Source organism: Bos taurus, chromosome 5 (assembly GCF_002263795.3).
Source record: "Bos taurus isolate L1 Dominette 01449 registration number 42190680 breed Hereford chromosome 5, ARS-UCD2.0, whole genome shotgun sequence".
Classification (NCBI taxonomy): domain Eukaryota; kingdom Metazoa; phylum Chordata; class Mammalia; order Artiodactyla; family Bovidae; genus Bos; species Bos taurus.
Genome location: NC_037332.1, coordinates 108,659,596 through 108,682,715, shown reverse-complemented (window position 1 = coordinate 108,682,715; position 23,120 = coordinate 108,659,596). Strand labels below are relative to the sequence as shown.

General features: G+C 50.7%; 1 protein-coding gene across 15 annotated transcripts in view; it reads right to left on the bottom strand.

The window, feature by feature from the left end:
• CACNA1C (calcium voltage-gated channel subunit alpha1 C) overlaps positions 1-23,120 on the bottom strand; it is a 459,127-nt gene that overhangs the window by 111,330 nt on the left and 324,677 nt on the right. For 14 of the 15 annotated variants that reach the window (XM_024992752.2, XM_024992747.2, XM_024992758.2 and 11 more), the window contains exons 6-7: positions 13,442-13,600; positions 5,068-5,264 (exon numbers count right to left, since the gene is read on the bottom strand). In XM_024992752.2, the coding sequence (XP_024848520.1) occupies positions 5,068-5,264; positions 13,442-13,600 (356 nt within the window). The remainder of the gene's footprint in view (positions 1-5,067; positions 5,265-13,441; positions 13,601-23,120) is intronic. The other variant, XM_024992756.2, reaches the window with a different exon arrangement.

Below are 23,120 nucleotides of genomic sequence, written 5' to 3'. Positions count from 1 at the left end.
CTGATGTGTCTTAGGCTTGAGACCTGCTGGTCCACAGCCCAGCCTTCAAAGCTATGACAGGACAGAGGCTGTGACTCTCTGCACCCCCTCGCACCCCCACCTTAGCTCTGGGCCCCCTGCTCTGGGGCGGCCTGAAGTAGGGCAGTGCGGGAGCAGGAGACGGATGGCTTCAGTCAGTCCGTGCGGAGCTATTCAGGAGAGAAGAATAAATAAAGCCATATTTTAAAGAATGACCCAGATTGCTGACACCCTTACTTAGAGGTGAAAAAGGACAGGTCTGCTCAGACTCTGAAGCCAGCGGTTCCCTGAGCCCCTGTCGGGCGGGCGTGCAGAGAGGCCCTCCTGGGTCCAACACCTGCAGCCCCTTAGCCGGGACCTCACCAGTAACCAGGCTTTGCTGAAACACACGCCTCCTCTCCTCCCACATCTGATTCCTGGAGGGAACCACACCTCGAACCTTCAAAGCCAACATCACGTTTCCCTTGGAAGGAAACAGAGGAGGACTGTGGACTCCAGCCCCATCTTCAGGGGCCTCTCTCCACCCCAGCTCACTCCAGGGGACCTTTTGGGTCTGGTGCCCTATCCAAGGCCTTGTGGTCTTCAAGGGCTGGGCAGTTTGAGGGGCATGGGAGGCTGTCACCTGCCATCGCAGGCAGGAGGTGCAGCCTTTAAAATCATAGCGCATTACGGGGATTGTTATCAGAGGGCGGGGTCGGCTCTGCCCTGAAAGCCAGTGCCCAGGGTGGTGGCCAGATGAAACTCTGACCCGTGTCACCTTGTCTGTGGGACACAGGGTCCACCCACAGGTCACTGGGGGAGCAGCAAGTCAGAGGACCGTCTCACCTGACCCCTCGTGCCCCTCTGTGCCTGCCCAGGCACCAGGAAGGCCCAGATGGTGTGGATCTGCCGCAGGCCCACCACTCCCAGAGACCGACAAAACCAGCTTCACTGGGACTCAGCCGGGACCCCCACTGAGTGGGGCGTGGAGTGGAGGCCTGTGGACCTTGCTATCCCAGGTGGGCCTCTGGTGCTTGGTGAGACCAGAGGGGGCTGGGCTGGTTCTTGGATGTGTGGGGAGCCCAGAGCACGGTTCTGTCCAGTCTCTAAACTGGCGCAAAGCTGGCTTTTCCTTCTCTCTTGCTCCCCACTCAGTGAAACTGATGGGCCAGCGAAACCCCGCCTCCTCCAGGAAGCCCTCCCTGCTCTCCCTGGGTCCTGCGTGGGAGCCACATTTCTCTGTGTCCACGTCTCTCCAATTAGACCCAAACTCCTCGAGCGCAGGCCTGGGGGCCCTGTAAATGCTGACTAAATGTGTGTTCAATTGAATTACTGAGTAATAAGAACTTGCCTAATGCCAGTGAAATGAATAAAACAAAACCTAATAAGTAAACAAATTATAGCTTTGAGAGATGAGAATTCCCCTTCTTAATATGTTTATAAACCAGGAGTTTATTGTTTAGGTAACAGATTCTCTGTTTAAAGCTGCGTGGGTGCTGAGCAGTAATGCCCTACCTAGGGCAGACTCAGGGTTCAGGGCTGGGCGTACCGGGGACCCTGACACCTTCTCTACCTGATCCCTGTTAGAGCCAGGTGCCGTCTCTGGGTGATGAAGACTCTTCTCCACTTTTCACCCTGAGCGGCTCTCTGGTCGTTGGTAGAGCTCAGCTCCCCACCTCTGCTCGCTGGACACCTTTAAGGCAGTGAGAAGAGGTGGAGATGGAACGGGAGAGGATAGGGTCAAACACCCAATTCCACCTGCTTGGAGGGAAAAGGCCTTCCTCATAAACCAGGGATATTTCAGCAGCGCCAAGGCCAGAGATCAGTGGCCGTGGTGCGTACATGTATGTGTGTGCACGTGCACTCGTGTGTGTGTATATACATGTGTGTGCGTATGTGTATGCGTGTGCGAGTGCATATCTATGGGTATATGTGTGCATGTGTGTGCATATATGTGTGCATGTGTATGCACGCACATGCATGCATATGTGTGTATGTGTGTGCATATATGTGTGTCCGTGCATGTGTGTGAGGAATGTCCTCCCAGCATGTCCACACGTGTGAGTGTGGAGCTGACCACTGACTTATGCAAAGTTAAAACCTTACGCTTTCATTCCTGCTGGAGCCAAACTGAGGCAGAAGCTCACAAAGACACATCTTTCCTTTTTGTGATTTCTCATGAGGGAGTCCTTTTGATTTTAGTTTTAAGCTGAATCTTTAATTCTTAAAAATCAGCGGAAGAATTGGTCAGGGAGAAACCAACTGGGGAAAACAGGAGGTGTCAGGAAGTGGAGGGGGGATGAGTGCTGGTGGAGGAGGTGAGGCCAGGGCACAGGCCAGATGGCTGTTCTGTGTCACACGGGAAGCAGAGTCTGGGGGCCCGGGCAGAGGGCCTCATGGGCAGAGGTCAACAGAGTTCCCTTCATGGACAGTTGCTGAGGCACTGAGAGTCCTCAAGTGCAAGGTGCCCGAAATCCTGCTCAGAGCCCTGCTTGGGGCTCAGGGGACACTCATGCCTCCCTGCAGATGCCCTGTACCCCGCCCTCCATGGACACAGGGCATGGGGACCTCTGGGAGCTCCTGCAGGTGCTGGGGCTGGGCCCTCAGTGTCTGTCCCCTGGCTGGTCCTCCGCATCTGTCCCCCAGCTGGACCCTCGGAGTCTGTTACCTGGCTGGACCCTCAGCATCTGTCCCCCGGCCGACCCTTGGCGTCTGTCCCCCGGCTGTACTGGGTGGGGGAGGGGGCCCCTCCCTGCTTAGAGGGCTCCATGTTTTATAGGAAAGCAAAGAGGGGTGTGAGAGTCTGTGGGTTTTGGGAGAAGGAGCCTGAGGAGAGGAAGGAGGAGCAACCAGAGAGAGTAGAGAAGCAGAGAGCGAGCAGGCAGGTGCTCTGGGCTAGGAGGGGCCTCCCTCAAAATACCCACCAGGAGGTTCCCTTTCGCCTTCAGGGGTGTGTGTGTGTGTGTGTGTGCACATGCACATGTGTGCCTGCACACACACACACATGCACACATAGCTCAGTCACTTAGGAAGGTGCTGGGAAGGTCAGGGGAAGGCTGTCCCATGGGCTGGGACTGTCCCCACCTCTGACACTGCCATGCCCTGCCCAAGCTCATCACCACCTCCCCGCACTGGAGGGGGGAGAGGGGGAAGGCACAACACAGCTGTTGAAAATTGCTGGTTGCTGGGCGAGCTCCTCTCAACCCCCACTCTGGCTGTCACTGTGACAGTACCTCCTTGGACCACATCTGGCTGGGGGGGTGGGAAGCAGGAGGGAGGGATGAAGGAGGATCACAAAAATACATCAGGCCATCAGCAAAGTAAATTATACCTATTCCCCCACCACCACCCACCCACCCACTGCCGTCCTGCCCTCAATTTGATGCCATGGGAGGTGTTTCCATGGCAACGTAGGGCCTGGGTTTGGAGCTCGTATGGTGAGGCCCCCGAGCCCAGTCCCACACGACCACGTGTCCTGTGATGCCCGTTGGCAGAGGACATCTCTGTCTTTGGCTGGCCAGAGGGACCCACCCAAGGTAGAAGGACTCCTTAGGGCCACTTCTGAATTCTATCTGCTTTGCTAAAAGAAATTAAACTTGCCCGGATAGAGTAAGCTCATCTCCTCTTGTCTCACAAATCATTCAAAGCCAAGTTCTTACTGAGTATGAGCCTGGGAGATGTGTGCCAGTGTTCATCTCAGTTGGAGGGAGAGGCGATTAGACCTGTGTCTTTCTGAGAGTGAAGCTGCATGACCACTCTACCGGGCTCCCACAGCACCACCGCTGTTAGTGCAGTCTAGCTAGTTTCCCTGCCCTGAGTTGGATGTAGTTGTGTCTGAATCCTCAGGATTCCAGGCACCCCCTATCAAGCAGGGAACACTGAATATCATTGGTGGGGTTCAAGGCACACAGGCAAGTTTAAACTGGTTCTATGAAGAGAGGCGCACGTTTCACGGCAGTGCAGGGTCTCAGTCTGCCCCCAGAAACTGGGAGAAAAGGGCTTCTGAATTGTTGAAAACAGTTTAGCAGTCACAATGCCCACAGTGTGCAGAGCATCTCTGAGAGGTTCCAGAACTCCTCCTCCTGGTTGGGGGCGGGGGTGGACACCTCTCCTGGCTCTGGTTCTTCCCAGCCTGGCAGCCTGGCATCCCTCCCTCCCCAAACAGCCTCTTAGACTGTTTTCAGGGCAGCCAAATCCACTTGATTATTTGCAAAACTCTAGGCGCGATGGTATTCTCAAGCCCGACAACAAGCATTTTCTGCCCAAACGCTGGAGTGCAGTGCTAGGCTCTGGCAAATCAGTTCTCACGTGGAAGTAAGAGATCCTACAAAGAATGACATTTCCTGGGTTTTTTTTTTTAATACAAATAATGGACTTGACTGCCAGAATGAAGACAGATCAAATATGGTGTGTTTGCCTGTAGGGCAGGCTGCACGAAAACCTGCCCCTCGACAGCTCGGACGCTGGCAAAGTCGTGTTGGCTGCTGGCTGATAAAAGGGCATCTTTAAGGTAAAAGGAGATCTACTGCTGATTGGTTGGCACTTGAGAAGTGGCATTTCTAAATACACATCACATGACCAGCAGAGCGTTCTGTCAGGAGTGAAGAGGCTGGCTATGCGTTTGTCTGATGGACTATATGATATAACGAGGGAAGATCAACATGAGAAGTAAAACACAATAGAATGCTGCGATGCTGCACAATTCAATAAAAATGTTTTCCTCTTTGAAAACCAGGCCTGAGTTTTCTCTTTAGCCCTAGAAATTGAACGTGTACCCTCCCGCTCCCTCGGGGACACGGGCAGGACACGCACGGGGCGGGAGAAGCCCTACAAGAGGACGCTTGTGTCAGGTCGGCCATAGCCCCGCTGGGCTGTGTGCCAGCGCTTCCCACTGTGGAGGACAAATGATCGGTGACACTTCTCTTGGGCTGGTGAGCAGAGAGAGGCTCATGGGCTTTGTTTCTCAGGCAAGACCTGGAAGAAATCAAGGTCCTCACTCCTCCCGGTGTGCGTGTGACTGCACGTCCCTGGAAGGCGGATGCTCCCCGCCCCGCCCGCCCCGGCACGTACCCAGTAGAGGACGTCGGTCCAGCCCTCCATGGTGATGCACTGGAACACAGTCAGCATGGCGAAGGCGAAGTTGTCGAAATTGGTGATGCCGTGCTTGGGTCCATCCCAGCCTGGTTTGCACACCGTGCCATTCTGGCACTGCCGCCCGTGGCCTGTCTCCAGGGCACAGGGCGAGGGGTCGTCTTCTGCTGGGACATCTCAAGTGACCAGGGGAAGAGATAAGGAGGCAGGGGTGGGGGAAAGGGATGGGCAGAGAAAGAAGAGAGAAGTTAGAACATCAGTGGGTGGGATGGCAAAGGACCCAGCAGCAACAGTGCAGAGCACAGTCACAGCAGCGCCCCATACACAAGCGAACACACGCAGCACTAGGTGTCATCCAGGCTGTCGTCAATCCAGAAGCTCAGTGCTTTCAGCTGAGTGTTGTAAAACTGTATTTAACCTGTACTGACTTCAAAGACAGAGGCGAGGCTGCCCGTCAAATGGCCAAGAAAGACACGACTATGAGGCTACCACTCTGACTAAAAGCATCCTGGAACGCAGAGGGGAGGCCTTAACTTCTGTTTTTCGTGCTCAAGTATCTGCAGACATTTCTGTGGGAATGCCAGAGTTTAGGGTGAGGGCATTGTGGGTTTTTTCAAAAAATTATTGGGTAGACCAGAAAGATCGCTCAGGTTTTCCAGTAGGATATTATGGAAATTTTTGGCCAACCCAACAATTTTTATTAGGGTATAGTTGCTTTACACTGCTATGTTAATTTCTGCTGTTCAGCAAAGTGAATGAGCTATGTTGCTACTGCTAAGTCGCTTCAGTCGTGTCCGACTCTGTGCGACCCCATAGACAGCAGCCCACCAGGCTTCCCCGTCCCTGGGATTCTCCAGGCAAGAACACTGGAGTGGGCTGCCATTTCCTTCTCCAGTCAGCCATAGGTATACATACATACCTTTTTGGGATTCCTTCCCATAAACATCACCACAGAGCACTAAGTTCTCATTAGTTATCTATTATATACATAGTAGTAATAGTGTACATGTCAATCATTCCCAATTTCCCAATTCATCCCACCTGCCCAGTATGTTTTTTAAAAATTTTATTTATTTTTAATTGAAGGATAATTGCTTTAAAATATTGTATTGTTTTCTGCCATATATCAAGATGAATCAGCCATAGGCATACATATGTCCCCTCCCTCTTGAACCTCCCTCCCACCGGCCACCCCATACCACCACTCTAAGTTGTCATAGCCCCAGTTTGAGCTCCCTGTGTCACACAGCAAATTCCCACAGGCCATCTATTTTACATATGCTAGTCTTATGCATTGGAGAAGGAAATGGCAACCCACTCCAGTGTTCTTGCCTAGAGAATCCCAGGGACGGGGAAGCCTGGTGGGCTGCTGTCTATGGGGTCGCACAGAGTCGGACACGACTGAAGCGACTTAGCAGCAGCAGTGTCTATGTTTACATGCTACTCTCTCCATTTGTCCTGCCCTCTCCTTCCTCCCCTGTATCCACAAGTCTGTCTCTATGTCGGCATTTCCACAGCTGCCCTGCAAATAGGTTCATTGGAGCCATCTTTATAGATCCCATATAGATATATGTTAATATATGATATTTGTCTTCCTCTTTCTGACTTCACTCTGTAGAATTAGCTCTAGGTTCATCCACCTCATTAGAACTGACTCAAGTGCATTCCATTTTATGGTTGAATAATATTCCATTGTATAAATGTACCACAGCTGCTTTATTTATTCATCTGTTGATGGACATCTAGATTTCTTCCATGATCTAGCTATCGTAAATAGTGCAGCAATGAACTTTGGGGTACATGTGTCTTTTTCAATTATAATTTTCTCGGGATCCCTCAGTATGGGGGTGGGATGGGAAGGTTCTTTCATGTAATTGGCCAGAGATCCTGCCCAGTGACACTTTCTGACTCTCCACAGGTCCATGCAGCATGTAACATGCTGCTTCACCAGGGATGCAGGTCACTCTACAGCAGAGGATGCCTTCTTGATGAAGGACGGAGAACAAATTCTGAAGGCAAAAAGTAACCCCTACAGAGCATTATGCTTCCCTGGTGGCTCAGATGGTAAAGTGTCTGCCTGCAGTGAGGGAGACCCGGGTTTGATCCCTGGTTTGGGAAGATCCCCTGGAGAAGGAAATGGCAACCCACTCCAGTACTCTTGCCTGGAAAATTTCATGGACTGAGGAGCCTGGTAGGCTATAGTCCATGGGGTCGAAAAGAGTCGGACACGACTGAGTGACTTCACTTTCACTTTCACAGAGCATTATCCCAGCCCCAGGGAACACCACCACTGCAGTATTTTTCGTGGTCATGACACGTGGAATCTTGCCTCCTGCCCTTTTCTCCTGTGTCTTCAGGACAGAAAAACCGCCTGGACCTCTACTCAGGACAGAGTAGCCATGGGGGATGGGAAGAATGCTCCCCAGTATGGAGCCCTCTTGGCGTTTCCAGGAAACAGCTTACCATCTCCCATGGCTGCAGGCTGTGCTCAGGCTAATTCCATGCTCTAGGAAGAGGTGCCAGGAAATCAGTGAGTTAGGCTATTTTTCATGCAGAGGTCATTGGTGGATTGAACTAGACTTGGCTGAGCTGAGAATTTCCATTTTGGTAAAATACTGAGAGTCTTGGTCCCAGTTGCAAGAGGTAATGGCGTGGAATTTGCAGAACTCTGAGAAATTAAGGTTATCGTCTTGGGCTTGTAGAAAGAAACAGGGATAGACAGAACGGACCTTTGTTCTAGCAAACAACTCAAATGGCAGCGAGGATGTGCCCCCAGAGAGAAAGTTTGCTCGTCGTCCTTCATTCGGAGACTCCAGGCCACCAGGGTCCTCTCTGGTTTCTGGCAAATCCAAGTAATTGGGGGCGAGGACTTCCATGTCGAGGCTATTGGCTGCTGGGCTGCTTCTCAGTCTGTGGCTTCATATTACAGCTTTTCACTCCCCAGAGGATGACAGCAGAGGAATACTAATCCTAAGTCTTCACTGAGGGTGACCCTTTGGGGTGTGAATTGAGCTGTGCGGTTGGAGACACACGCTGGCCTGTGTCGTCTTGGCTTTTTGCCTTTCTCTCTCTTTTCAACAGCTTCATTGAAACATAATTTACATGCCGGACAAGTCATCAGTGAGCATGGACAGCTCAGTTATTTTTAGTAAATTTATAGAGCCATCCAGCCATCACCACAACCCATTTGGAAATGCTTCCACCACCCCAAATTTCCGAGCCCCGTCTGCAGTCAGCCCCCGGCAGTCACACCTGCCGTCTGTCTACGGATCTGCCTGCCTTGCAATTTCCTGTAGAAGGAATCACACTAGGTGGCTTTGGGTCCATATTTTTTCATGAGGCATCATTGTTTCATGGTCTGTTCCTTTCCACGGATGTACAGGTCACTGTGGGTTTATCTGCTTGCCCACTGATGGACAGCTGGCTGGCCAGCTTCCACAGGCTGGGGTCGCTGTGAGCAGAGCAGCTTCCTGGCTTGTTCCAGGCCTGGTGCTCCAGGTCAGGTGTGTGTGCAACGACCCAGGGGATCCCTGGTCCCTGAATCATACGGGGGACGACAGTCTGCACCATTTCCTACCCTGGGGTCTGGCCCCCAGGAGACCCCCTTCATGGAAAGGAACTTCAGTCTGTTTTGGTGACTTCTGAACTTTTGAAGTCTTTGCAAATTTGGATGTCAGGTTAAGTAATGGGAGGCTGTAAGAGGGTGGAACCTGAAAAGTGAGCCTCAGACCTAAGGAATACATAAGAAAGTGGATGACAAGCACCTAAGAAATTGAGAGTAAGTGGACTGGAAACCCAGGAACCAAACAGATCGTAAATTTTATTGGGTCCACTGGCCTAGTGATGGCTTTCTGGGAGATGACGTGTTCAGTCACTGTGACAAAAGGGCTGGGAAGATGAAAGATAAGACAAAAGAGCAGGTGAACACCACAGGCGGAAACTTGGGTTTCTTTTTCTCGGGTCTTGCTCTCTAGTGCAGTAAAGATGCTGCTAATCTTTGCACTAGGACCCCTGATCTGACAGCTTTCCTTGCATTCCAATTCCTCAGAACTGAAATGAGGAAAAGGTGAAGGCTGCTAGAGTGGGTTCCGAGTGTCCTCAAGGGAGGAGCACAGCTCTCGGGGCTTTATAAATGGATGCTGGAAAGAAAACAGCATCCAGGGGACGCAATCTCATTAAGAAAGAAAACAGCGTCCAGGCGATGCAATCTCATTAATAAACGAGAGAGGACCAATCTCATTAATAAATGATTAATAAATAAATCAGAAGGTTGGTCTGCAGGATCAAGTGCCTCTCTGCTATCCTGAATCGGTCTTGAACAATAATAAAAAAAAAAGATTCGAGAACAATTAAGGAGCAATAACAATCTGGTAAAAATAGGTGTCTATAAAAAGCACTAAAGGGAACACTTGGAAAATGTGAACACACACAGATCAGCAGGTCCTGGCAACGTGCCCTGGAGGGTGAGGGGAAATTAATCTAAACATGAAGATGTGTTGGGTTTTCTGCAGAGCCGTGAATTCCCAGAGAGGAAGGTGGGAGCGTGAGGTTGGAGAAAGAGCTGAAGCCATGTGGGCTCCCCACTTCAAAGCAGAAGTGAGAGAGGAGGGGTCATTCTGGAAAGTTCCAAATTAAGTCTGTGGCAGAAGAATAGAGCTGACAATGAGAGAGATTTTGGAAGTGTGGTTAACACCATCAGGAGCAGGGACTCTGGGAGAACGCCATCAAGGGGCTCCAGGGAGAAATGACCAAAGACAAAACCAGTTACTTTCTGAGGCCCCAAATCTGAGGAGTGAATAGAGAGAAAGTGATTTCATGTCTGGGTTTCGGCCAACCAGCTCTCTTCCAGTCTCAGGGGTAATTATTGCGCTTGGGAGAGCGATTCAGAGTGACCTGGCTCGAGCGCCACTAAACAGATGGGACAACCAGAGACAAAAAGGATGGACATATGGTGATGTGTCTGTTGAGGAACAAGGAAGGCGCCTTGCAGATGCCTCCAGAATCAGGGAACGCGTGTCTCCAAAGGCTGCGTCTTCAGGGACTGGAAGGGGCAGCCCAGGGGCGGAACAGCAGTCCACCGGCAGCCCAGAGCTTTCTGGTGTGGATTCGACACCCAAGGTTTCCTCACGTCTACACGCTCACAAAGCTGTCTCAAGTGTAAAAAAATCACTGGATGTAAAATCCCTTAAGAAAACCAAGACAGGGTCTTCCCTGGTGGTCCAGTGGCTAAGACTCTCAGCTCCCAAGCAGGGGGCCCAGGTTCATTCCCTGGCCAGGGAACTAGATCCCACATGCTGCAACTAAGACCTGGCTCAGTCAAATAAATAAATACTTTAAATAAATAAATAAATACTTAAAAAAAAAAAAAAGAAAACCAAGATAAGGACACTCAGGCACTTTAGCATAATCTCAATTTGCAGAGAGATTCAGGAATTCAACCCAAAGTCTAAAATTAAAAAAAGACACCCCTTCCAAAGGTGATGCCAGTGTCTCCAAAGCAAAGGGGGACTGGGGTCAGAGGTTGCGGGCTTGGGCCCTCCACCCTCGGGGGTCAAAGGTTGCGGGCTTGGGCCCTCCACCCTCGGGGGTCAGAGGTTGCGGGCTTGGGCCCTCCCCCCTCTGGCTGTGCTGAGTGTGTCTGGGTTCCCGTATGTGTCCCTCCTTGTCAGCGCTGGTCACCGAGTGGGTGGAAGGAGCCCCCACCACTGTGGGATGAGGGTCCCTGGACCAGCCCAGGATTAGGTGCAGGGCACTGGGTGAATTGGCTCTGCAGCCAGTGTCCTGGGCGCCCTCCCCATGGGGGGCTGGCTCCACGCACAATGAGGTCCCCTTCCTGTGTGGCTGGCAGGGCTCTTCCCTTGGGAGCATGTCCCTGGGGTCTGTCCTTGGGCTCCCTGGCTGACTGTATTTCTGCAGTGGGGACTGATTCTCTTCTGAACCTGATGGCAGGGGAGATAAAACATTAGATAAATAATCTGGGCATTTTCTGGGAGGAAGCAGGCACATTTCCTGGTCTGTTTGCCCTCAGGGATGGACAGCAGTGTGTTTCCAGACTGGCCATCCACCTGGCCAGGCCAGTCCTGCCGTCCCCTGAGAACAGAGGGTCCACTGGAGGGCTCGTCAGGCCTACGGCCGTCCCATCCAGCACAGAGGAGCCCCGTGGCCTGGGCCAACACACCCACCATTTACTGGCCATTTGAGACCACTGACGGCCTGACCACAAAGTCAGAGGCTTCCAGGCGGTGCTGGCGCAGCCCCACAGGATCTTGCCGCCTGCGGGAAACCAGCCTTGGCTGCTCCCCATCGTTCGGGGCAGAAGCCTCCTCGAGGTGGGGGTGTGTATGAGTGTCTCTCTCAGCTCAGGGAGCACAGCCGTGTGGGAGCGGGTTGCTCAATGGGAATCTAACCATGCTCCTGCCCCCTTGGTGCTCAGGTGAGCCCAATCATGGCCCATCGCCCAGTTGATGGGGTCTTCTAAACCTGACATCCCTACGCCGGCCTGAGAAGTCTGGGTCAGACAGGTCATGACCATTTTAATATGATGGCATGAACGTTATATGTCCTACACTCGCTCTCAGGCAGATCTTAGGATGAGCCCTAAGGAAGCTGCACAGTCAGTGTAAATGTATAGGTTCAGGGCAGCTACAGATGCCCCAAAAAAGAAGGCTTTGAATTAAAGGGGGAGAACATTACTCACTGTGATATTGGGTATTTCTTTAAGCAAGGCTGAAAATCTCAGAATTTTAGCTAAAGTCAAGACCCAATTCCTTCCATTTTAAAAGAGCTTTTTTTTTTTTTTAAATGACAGTTTATTTTATATAATTATGACCCAAGAAATGCTCTCTACAGTGAAAAAACGGTCTCCTCTTAGACTCACCATCAAGAAAGTTAAAACAATTGTGTGAATCTCTGACACAGTTTGGGGGTTTTGTTTCAACTGTGGCGGGTACAAAGACCCAGTTGATCTATTAAGTCAAACTAGACCACATAGCGGAGATGGCAATGGCACCCCACTCCAGCACTCTTGCCTGGAAAATCCCAGGGACGGGGCAGCCTCATGGGCTGCTGTCTATGGGGTCACACAGAGTCGGACATGACTGAAACGACTTAGCAAGACCACATAGATCGGGGGTCCAAGCCGAACCAGACCACACAGATCAGGGGTCCAAGCTGACCAGACCACACAGGTCAGGTGGTCTGCTTTGGTTTCTGAATAATTCATGTCACTCCCTCCACTGAATGTCTCCTCCACACCCCAGGACAAGGGGCTTGGGTTTAGTTTACTGCCTGGGTCGAGGGGAGTGAGAAGTGATGGACATGGAGGGGACAGAGGGTCCTTCAAGGCTTCAGAGGATGCTCCCCTTTCTTCTCTAAGACGCCAAAAAACTAAGACTAAAGATCTTGTTTGAAAAAAGTCACATATATTGAACACGGCTCACTCCTTTGCGGAGTATATTGTTTTAAATAAGCTTTTTGTGCTAAACTACTTTGTCTGTTTAAAAGCCTTGTCAATTTCTATTTAAATTTTTTTTTTTTTAAGTCCAGCTGAGATGTTAGGAGCTAAAGACCGCAGTCTGTGGGGTGTCTGTCCAGCCCAAACTCCAGTCCTACCAGGGGGGAACTCAGTGAGCAGAATGGCTTGTTAAATGCACTGGCTTAGGGGAGGGACGTGGATAGCCACACCTAAAGGAGTTTTGTCACAGGCCGTCTTCCTCACCTGGACTGGGGGCCCCCGGACGGGAGGCAGAAACACTGAGGCAGAGGAGCCAGGCCACCCTAGAGGTGAGAAGGACGCACGGCTGTGAGCCTACCGGCTGAGCGGGGCTTCCTCCCAGGGGCACCGTTGATGATAAGCCACACGAGGGGACACAGAGTCACCAGCTAAGCTCTGATTCTTAACAAATTCAGCGTTGGCTAAGCACCTTGTTTAGAGAGTGCTTATCAGTGCCAGACAGGGCTTCCCTGGTGGCTCAGATGGATAAGAATCTGCCTGCAATGCAGGAGACATGGGTTCGATCCCAGGGTCGGAAAGATGCCTTGGAAAAGGAAATGGTTATTCACTCCAGTGTTCTTGCCTGGAGAATTCCACGGATAGAGGAGCCTGGCGGGCTTCAGTCCATGGGTTCTCAAAGAATTGGACACGACTGAAGTGACTCACACACACACACACACACACACACACAGCAGAGCTGGACAAAGCTTATGTTTAGCTATTTTAACAAAGACTCATTTTAGTAAACACAGACGTTAGACCCTAGAGATAAAATAAAATTCCTGCCTCTCTTGGCAGAGGAAATGCGGATGCCGGAAGCCAAGGCTCCCCAGCGGCCGGGATGGATGGCTCCTGCCTTACCTGCAATGCCCTCCTGGTTGTAGCAGGTCTTATGCATCTTGCCCATGAAGAGCTCCAGGCCGATGATGGCATAGATGATGATGACGAACAGCACGAGCAGGGCGATGTGCAGCAGGGGCACCATGGCCTTGATGATGGAATTCAAGACCACCTGGAGACCTGCAACGACAAAGCTCCTGCTGTCAACCCCGCTGCCCGCAGCTCAGGCCATTTGCTCAGCCTCACCTCCCGTGAGAGTCTCGCCGCCCAGTTTCAGGTGAGGAAACCGAGGCTCCAGGTTGCACAGTCAGAGTGACACCTGGATGGGGTGCGGGAGTGGATCCAGGTGGGCCTGACTACAAACCTCCCCGGGAGCCATGTCCAAAGGGCGGGACGGGCAGACCCTGTCCTTCTAAGGGCCTCTCAGCTGGGGAGGAGGAGAGCGATCCTAGTGACGGAGGTGGAGTTGTCTTGGCGCATTTCAGCGTGGTTAGAGGGGGAGTTCTGGTTTGCATGCGTCACCTCAACAAATGGGTTCTGAAGTCCCCTGATCCTTTCAGGGAAAAAAGAGTAAGTAAGAAGCTTCTTTCACAACAGGTCTTGTCAGCGCCCAGGGGTTTCAGGCCTATGCTGCTGTCTTACAGGAAGAAGGACCCCTTGCTTATAAGCTGAACCATAAAATCATCCCTGAATGTTCCTCGTTCAGAGAAGAGGCTGCACATGTTCATTTGTAAATGTGGTTGCCGGCAAGCCCCCCAGACCTCCTCCAGGTGCCAGGAGGCCTTCTGTCAACAGGGGGACACCATCTCCACATCCAGGACAGAAGTGGGGGAAGGGCTGGCTCCCTACTTCTTGTCCAGGCTGTTTGTGTGGAGGGTCACACAGATGCTAGGACCCCCACCTCTGAGTCATCCCCCACAGGGCACTTAGTCTCAGACCCATCCACCAGCCAGGAATAAACTTCCTCCTCTCCTGCACTGGGGGTGTCACCCCTCTGCCCCCACTGCCCTTGGCGCTGGTGCCCGAAGGCTGGGCACTCCCTCCCTGTGCCCTGAGGGGGTCCCTGAGGCTTCATGACCTGGAGAAGAGGGGTTCACAAGTCTAATTGGGAGGACTCACCCCAGCCATTAGCGAGCTGGGGAGAGGAAGCAAAGCAAGAGAAAAGCCAGAATAATTTCACCTGCGAATTAATGAGAGGGCTTCGCAGCCTCCCCGTAGAACATGATGCTTTCCGATCCAAGGGATTCTGTTAATTAGCAGGTTGTACACACTGCGGCCAGGTGTGCAGAGCCTCGGAGGAAGCTGACAGCCGAGCTGCATGCTGGCTTTCAGGGTGACTGCTGGGGGCATCCCTAGAGGAGGCTGTCCAGGCCACGAGGGGAACGTGGCAGAGAAGAGGGGGACACAGGATGGGGAGGGTCCTCCTGCCCTCCAAGGCCCCTCCCTCTCTGGACTCCTGATCCAACAGTACTTCTTTCAGACTCAGACCTGCCATCTTTCCTCCCGCCCCATCGTCTGCACTGTTTGCTCAGCCTGGACGCTTTTCCGTAACTCCCTCAGCTTATCCTTCTGCTCTCGGCCCAAGGCCCACCCCCTTTCTTCTAGGTCTTGTTGGAAACCACTCCTTTCCTTCAGAGCTGAGTCTCCATTTGCAGTCACATGTTCATTAAGTGGCTTTTAAACATTGATACCCGCCTCCCACGTTGGGTTGGGTTTTGTGAACATGGGGACTTGTGGACTCTCCTGGCCCTTTATCGCTGAGACTTTGCTCGATGCTGAGCACATGTGGCCTGAGACAGCCAAGTGCAGGCTGCTGCTGCCATCACCAAGCTCTGGGGGCTTTGCTGTCACCGAGTCTGGCACAGGGAGCTCTTCAAATGGACAGGCGAGCCCCCAGGGCCTGCAGGCCTGGCTGTGAAGATGCCCAGAGGAAGTCATGCCTGTGTTTCCGGCCACCATCGGAGCTGTAGAATTCCTGACCGATGCTTTGCTCCCACCCATCCCTGTCAGAGTGGTGGGCACCTCCCTCCCCAAGCACCAAGATCAGACCTGGGCCTCCAACCATACCAAGTCCTGCCAGTTCGCTTTTGCAGGACTTTAGAAAGTGTAAGTAACTGTTACTACATAAATAATCCATGTTCATCATGAAGGAGATGGGAAATGCTTATTATAGAGAAATGAGAAAACACGAGGAAGGGGGACGAAAAAAGAACTCATCCGTGGTCCCACCCCCGGAGGGAGGCACTCCCAGCCTCTTGGAGTGCATTACTGGACACTGTGGCCGCTGGGTCGGTCACTCAGCTCGCTGTCTCCACGTCGCAGCTGGGATGCTCGTTCCAAAGCACAAGCGCACAGTGTCCAGTCTTCTGATGCGCTGCCACCCACGTTCTCCAGGTGATGGCCCCTGACTCCGGCCCACAACGCACTCTCCAGCTGCAGTCTCCCTGTGTCTGCAAGTGTCCTTCCCCCCGTGGATGCTGCTCCCTGCCTGATGCACAGTCCCAGCCGCCCGTCCTCTCATCTGTGCCCCTCGGCATGCAGCAGGGACTCAGTGCACAGGCTGCTATGAGAAGTCATGCCGTTCATTCACGTATCTTCCAGAGACACCGAGGGGTGTCATCGGGAAAAGACGAGACCCGTGGAGTGGGAAGCACACAGGCACAGAGGGGGCTGTCAATGACCTTCATAGGATTTAACCTGCTATTTTGAAGGACAGTGGTGGCATTCAGCATGACCACAGGACTGGAGCCAGGGCAAACCAGGAAGATTCAGGTTCAACACAAACAGACTGTCCAAGAAACAGACCTAAGGCGAAGCAGGATGCTCTGAGAGGCAGTGAGCCTCCCATCCCCGAGGGATGCAAGCAGTGACTGGATGAGCTCATAGAGGAGGAGCCTTGGTGGGGATTCAGCCAGTGGATGAGGAGTGACTCCAGGGCACCGAAGCCCCCAGCCCTCATCGACGTGGCATGAAGACTTGCTGGGGCAGGAAGACGATCCCAACCCCCCTGGCACAACCAGGGAAGTAGGTACTGTCAGTAACTACCTTACAGAGGAGAAGAGTGAGTTCCAGAGAGGTTAGGCATCACAGCTGGTGGAGCGGCACAGGGCTCAGTGCTGGTGGCCTGACTCCAGGCTGGGGCTGCACGACTGTGCCCAGTGCCTCCATGTGCCCTGGCCCTGCCCCTCAGTGTCAAAGACCCGCATCGGTGAAGCAATAGCACACACTCGTGACATGCTCTGGGAAGGCAGGGCCTCGCCCTGCTTCCAGGGGGCCCCACTGCCTCTGAGGCCAGTCTAGCAAAGGCTTCGAGCCCCTGTCCACCCACTGCTGGCAGCAGCCAAGAAGGGGTGTACAGGTGTTACCAGGGCCCCTCTCTCAGCGCCACTCTCTGCAGCACCCCCGCACATAACTGGCTGTCAAGACCTAAGTCTCAACAGCTTCTCCTAGGAACCGGCTCATAGCTATCCCCGCAACAGGCTCCTCCTGCTCCCAATCCAACCTGGAGAACTCAGCGACATCTCTGCACCCCAGTGCTTTCCTCAGATGGGACAATGAACAGGGTCCCTGAGGAGGCATGGATCCAGACGAGCCTGGAAGCACCTCGAGGACAGGACACCACTAAGGGCCCCGTGGACACGATCACACGAGATCACTAAAGGCCACGCCCATGGTGAGTATGTGCTCTTGGCCCCAAATCAGGACGTGAGACCTGACAAACACAGGTGGACTTAGGGTGACAGCAGGAACATGGAGCAGACAGCTCCATCTGGCACACAGTGTACAACCTGGGAGTCCAGTCTCATCTGCAGCTCATGTGGGTGGCCTCCTCGTGAGGGATGACCTGCCCACCCCCATCCCCACTCCAGGAAGCCCAGCCGCAAGCTTTCCAGGCAGATGGGACTCAAAGGAGCAGCTTTGCTGGATGCTGCAATCAGGTGAGGATGGAGAAGAAGCTGAGCTGCATGCACTGCCTTTCCTTTTCTCCCTCCACGCTGCCATGAGGCCCAGACCACTGTCTGCCTTCCTGCTGAGGACAACTTCAGACTTCCAGGGGAAGGGAAGAGGTAGAGCGTCTGAGTACGCAAAGCATGGTGTTTTCCCTTAGAAGATTGAGAGGAACCGTCGATTATGGAAACCAGCCCCGGCATCTTCCTTCAAGACCATGTTGACACTGGCCTGGAGGTGTTGGCTATAGGTGATGCTTGGCCCAGATGATGCGTGGCAAGGGCAGAGCGGCTCTTTTGATTCATCAGGTCAGGATCCTCTCATCCAGCCACACTCCAGTGAGGAGATGGTTTGTGAGGGCCCTGGGGGTGACGGCAGGTTGTGGGGGCGGGGTGGCAATGACTCCATGAGTTGGATCCCAGAAAAGAGGACCGTGAGACCTGAGGGCTGAACCGCACGTGCAGGTGTGTCTGAAGCAGATCCAGGTCACCTGGCATAAAGGGGCGGGTGGCGGGGAGAAACCACTGAAGACCCCAACTCAGAGGTCTCTGCTGATGTTGTTGGATTTCATTGTTCAGAGTGGACCTAGAGCTTCTTGGCTGGCAGCTACAAAGGCACATTCACGCCCCAACTATTCAGATTCAACGGTTCCTACCAACCTGTGGGAAAGCAACAGAAACGACCAGGACACCTGATTGCAACTCCACAGGGAGTGATGCTGAGGATCACTGAACAGGGGGAGGTCTGGGCTTAGCACTGGGTGGTGGGTACAAGCTTCTCACGGATGGACCAGAGTTGTCTGGAATGGGAGGACTCTGGGGTCACCACACCCAATGCCTTTGTTTTCACTCAAAGTCATTTGTTGAACTATGTTCCATGGGCCACCTGCTGCCCCAGGGATGGGGGCAGGTGATCAGTATGAGGCCTGGAGGCCTCGCCCTCAGAGAGCTTATAAAGAAGCCAAACATGGATCAAATAACCACCTAATTGACATGGAATCATGAGCTACTTAAGTGCTTTCAAGGAAGACACAGGGTGTCATGAAGGTCCCACCCACTTCGATGGCCAGAGGGTGGAAGAAACGTCCTCGGGCAGTGACACATGAGCTGGAGGTTGAGCAAGAGGGGAAGAGGACCTGGCCGGGTGGGCAACTGGGTGGGTCCAAAGGAGGGGTCTGCATGTCCCACATGGACATGCAGTGTACATGCCTGCCTGAGTGTACAGGAACCCCAGCTCCCTCATTGCCAGCCTCATGCTCTCCTGGGTTTTGTTTTGACTCTTAGAAAAATTTCTGGAAGATTTGGGAATCCAGTTACTAATTCTGTTGGAATTGTGAGGAAGCAGAAGTCACTGTCAGAGAAAACAATTTGGGCTGCACCCAAGGAAGGCCTCCTGATGACAGACATCCGATGTCATCTCTGCTTGTTCCTATTAGCATGTGTGGCTGTGACCATCATCTGTGTCATCAAAAACAACATCATCATCATCCTCATCCTCACCATTATCACCATCGTGATCAACATCATCACCATCATCACTGTCATCACCACCTTTAATATCATCATCACCATTATCACCATCATGATCAACATCATCAGCATCATCACTGTCATCACCTTCAATATCATCATCATTACCATCATTATTACCATCATTACCATCATCACCTATATCATCATCACCACCATCATCACCCCCATCATCACCCCCATCAATAACACCATCATCACCACCACCATCATCTCCTTTAATGTCACTGTCATCACCATCATCATCACTGTCACCATCATCACCTTCAATATCACCATCATCATCATCACCATCATCACCCCCATCACCAGCACCATCACCACCACCATCATCACCACTGTCATCATCACCTTTAAGGTCACTGTCATCACCATCATCATCACTGTCACCATCATCACCTTCAATATCACCATCATCATCATCACCATCATAACCCCCATCACCAGCACCATCACCACCACTGTCATCATCACCACCACCACCATCACCCCCATCACCACCACCATCACCCCCATCACCACCACCATCATCACCAGTCACCATCACCTTTAATGTCACTGTCATCACCATCATAATCATCGTCACCTTCATCACCATCACCATCAAGTTGAGACGACTGGCCTTATTCCTACTCTACAGCAACACGTTTATACCAGCTAGAAACTGGAGCCCTGAGGAATCTCACAGATCATGTTTTGTGCCTTCAGCTGGCTAATGAAGCAATGGACATTTTTAATGGCCTACTACGGTTAGTGGTTTTCAAAAGCAAATAGATTTAGAACCAGGGAGGCAATAGTTCTCTCCTGGGTTAAGGGCTAAGCCTGTCACCCAGAGGTTCAAGGTGCCTGATGAAGGGAGGAAGAGTTCTTGCGTGGATGGCTCCCTTCAGTCTCTAGCTTCATTATTTTTTTGCACGTTCTTATTAAAATGTCTTTACTCATTAGACATTTTCATTTACTTTTAATTTAACCTTTCCATCTTAATAAATTTTTGCATCCCACAAGAGCTTCAGTGAGCACGAAAGGAGGGTTTTGACCTGGAAAAGGGATAGCGGGTCCTCTGCTGCCTAATAAATTACAAACTATAAGAGTAATTAAAATATCAACCTTCACGTTGAATTGTTTATATTGGCAAAATGAGTTGGAAAGAGGAGCTCAAAGGAAAACTAATTTAAAAATTCTGATACTAGGAGAAAGTAAATATGGCTAAATGGAGACTATGGAAATAGTAGCTCCAGTTTCCTGAGGACCCAGCTTGTGCTGAGCACCATGCTAAGTGCTGAATTTCCATCTTGAGCAAGATAAATGAGCTGAGGCTTGGGTAACAGTGATGACTCTTCCAGGATGACACACCTGGAGCTGGAATTAAAAACCAAGCCACCCTGGGGACTTCCCTGGTTGTCCAGTGGTCAAGAACGCACCTTATGATGCAGCGGACGTGGGTTCAATCCCTGGTTGGGGAACCAAGATCCCACATGCCCCAGTGAAGAGCCCACACAACCCCAAATGAAATAAAATAGAATTAAAATGAAAGAATCAAGCCGACGGGACTACAAACTCTCCACTATCAGCTGCTGTTCATGCAACGTCAGCCAATGCCCCTCATGACAGTCTGACCGTGTGCTGAGGCAGGTGGTGGCCCCACGCAGGGCCTCAACATCCTCCTCAAAAGTGGATCTCGCATGACAACGCTGACCCAAGGGAAGTGACTGGATCAAGGTCTGCTGCCCGTGTTGCTGCCTTCCTGTGGGTGATGACTGTCTCTGCTACAGGAAACCTACGAGGCAGGCTTCTTTTGGCACCGGCCAATGACAGATGCCTGGGCCTGCACTTTTTCTTCTGTTTTAAACATTTGGGGAAAAAATTGCGAGATACACAAATAGAAACGTATAAGACAGGAAGATGTTACTAGGTACAATTTATCACAAAATGAAGCCGCGTAACTGTCACTCCAACCAAGGAATGGAACATCGCCGGTTCTATGAAGCCTCGATCATGCCCCTCCAGGTAGTAGCTCCTCCTCCATCAAGTTAACCACTGCATTATACTTCAATAACAGGTTAAAATATACTTCTCCACGTTAGCAAACAAAATCCTGAGTCTATCAGTAAATGCAGAAAAAAACTACTTCAGGGACTTCTCTGGTGGCTCAGCAGTTAAGACTCCATGCTCCCAATGCAGGGGACATGGGTTCAAACCCTGGCTGGGGAGCTAGGATCCTTCATGCTGCAGGGTGAGTGGGCAAAAAATAAAATAATATTAAAAAAACTCTTGAAACAGCTCATCCAAAATTATATAAAAAATAAAAAAATCGTAAAATTCAGTATTTATTCCCTAACCTTTCACATTCTCTGTATTTTCCATTCTTTTGATTCTCTGTGCTTTACTCTCCAGATTTCCCTCTGAGTTCACCACAATTCAGTAATTCCTTTTTCAGTCTGCCAAATCTTTCACTGCATTTTCATATTTGCTACTGTATTCTTCATTTCTAAATCTTATATCCAGCTCATTTCCATATCTTCTGGTTCTCTGGAAAATCACTGACCTTGTCTTTGACATATATAGTAAATGTGGTTATTTTCAAGTCAGTATCTGATAATTCCAATATCCAGATCCCATGTGTGTCTGTTTCCATTGTTTATAGTTTCTGCTCCTTTTCATCCACATTCTCTTGTCTTATTGTGGACCTAGTTATTTTGTAGTGTGGGTTAGACTCTATTTTTACAAAACTGATCTTTCAAAAAATCTGGAGAACTTTGATGATGTTATCTTTCTCTGGACATGATTCCTATTTGTTTTTGTCAGGCATCTTTGCCAAGTTTTAGAAAAGAGAAGATTTATTTTGCCCAGTGATGTCTAATTATCCCCAGCAGGACAGTTAATCCAAATGACCCCACCTGCCACTTCAGAAAGCAAAACTGACCTGTGCTTCCTCAGGAAGAAACCCCCTGGGGAGGTCCCCTCATTGTAGGTTTCCTTACTCCCCCCACCCCAGAACCAGGTCACTGGGGAGATCTTTGATATGGATGTATTCTAAAGGGTTGGGAAGTCTCTGACAGTCATATTCTCCTAGTGCTGCACCCTGGACAGGGCATTTTCGAGTGAAGTTCCCAGGGACTGGCTGTATGCAGAGTGATATGCCTGATAACAGGATTAAACAGGGGAGGGGGGAATCACGGTCGGGCTATGGTTGCTCCTTCTCTCAGAAAAGTGTAGAAGATGTGGGTTTCAGGAAAATTAAAGTGTCTCCAAGACTTTGGTGGCAAGTGAGGTATACTCACTGTGAGTTATTGGGGTGGATGGATCCCTAAGGAGCCCTGAGGAGAGCTCGTTAACTCTTCTCCCATCAAACACCATCGCACCAGGCAACCCACAGCTTCTTCCTGGCTCTCCTTCATGTGGAGTTTAATAAAGAGCCAGGCCTGTTTATTGCTGATAGCTTACGGTTGTCATGAATTAACAGCATGAATTAACCTTTCTATGTATGTTCTTAGGATTCCAGACTGACTTGTTTCCTATTTGGCTCAAATCACTAATGAATCAATAGAGATCTTGGCATGGATCAGATTTTCTATAGGGGGAAAATCTCCAAACATATGCTTAGTGGTTTTGTTTTAGAGATTTCAAATTTACTGGAAAACAAATGCTAGGCTATCTTCTCTCCTCCACTAATAGCTGTGTGACCTTGACAGTCATGTCAATTTCTTGGGTCTAGGTTTCAGCGTCTTTAACATGAGGATATTGGATGAGAAAGCTGTCTTTGGCTCTAAATTTTGCTGGGTTGTTAGTTTCCAAATATCTTAAGAAAGATTCTAATACCTTTTCCTTCCTTCAACTACTACTGTTGCATATATACAGTAAGTCCTCAATAAATATGTGACAAATAAATTAATATATACTTTGTAAATATAATATAGTATTACAGCAGAAATAATATATAGCTTATATAACATATATGATTTACATTCTAGTTATGTATGATAATAATATATATGTATGATAATAATACATAATAATTATATATGATAATATGTATGATAACATTCTTGTTATTCATTTTATGGTTTAAAAGTCAAATGCACTTCCATTTCCAAAAGGAGGAACTGGTACCAGACGAGCCCTTTCACCATAATCATTTAAAAAACTGGACAAAAATATAAGAGGCAACTGTTTCTCTCAAGTGGACACGAAGTAACTCAGGCTTGTGATCCCTGAGAGAATGG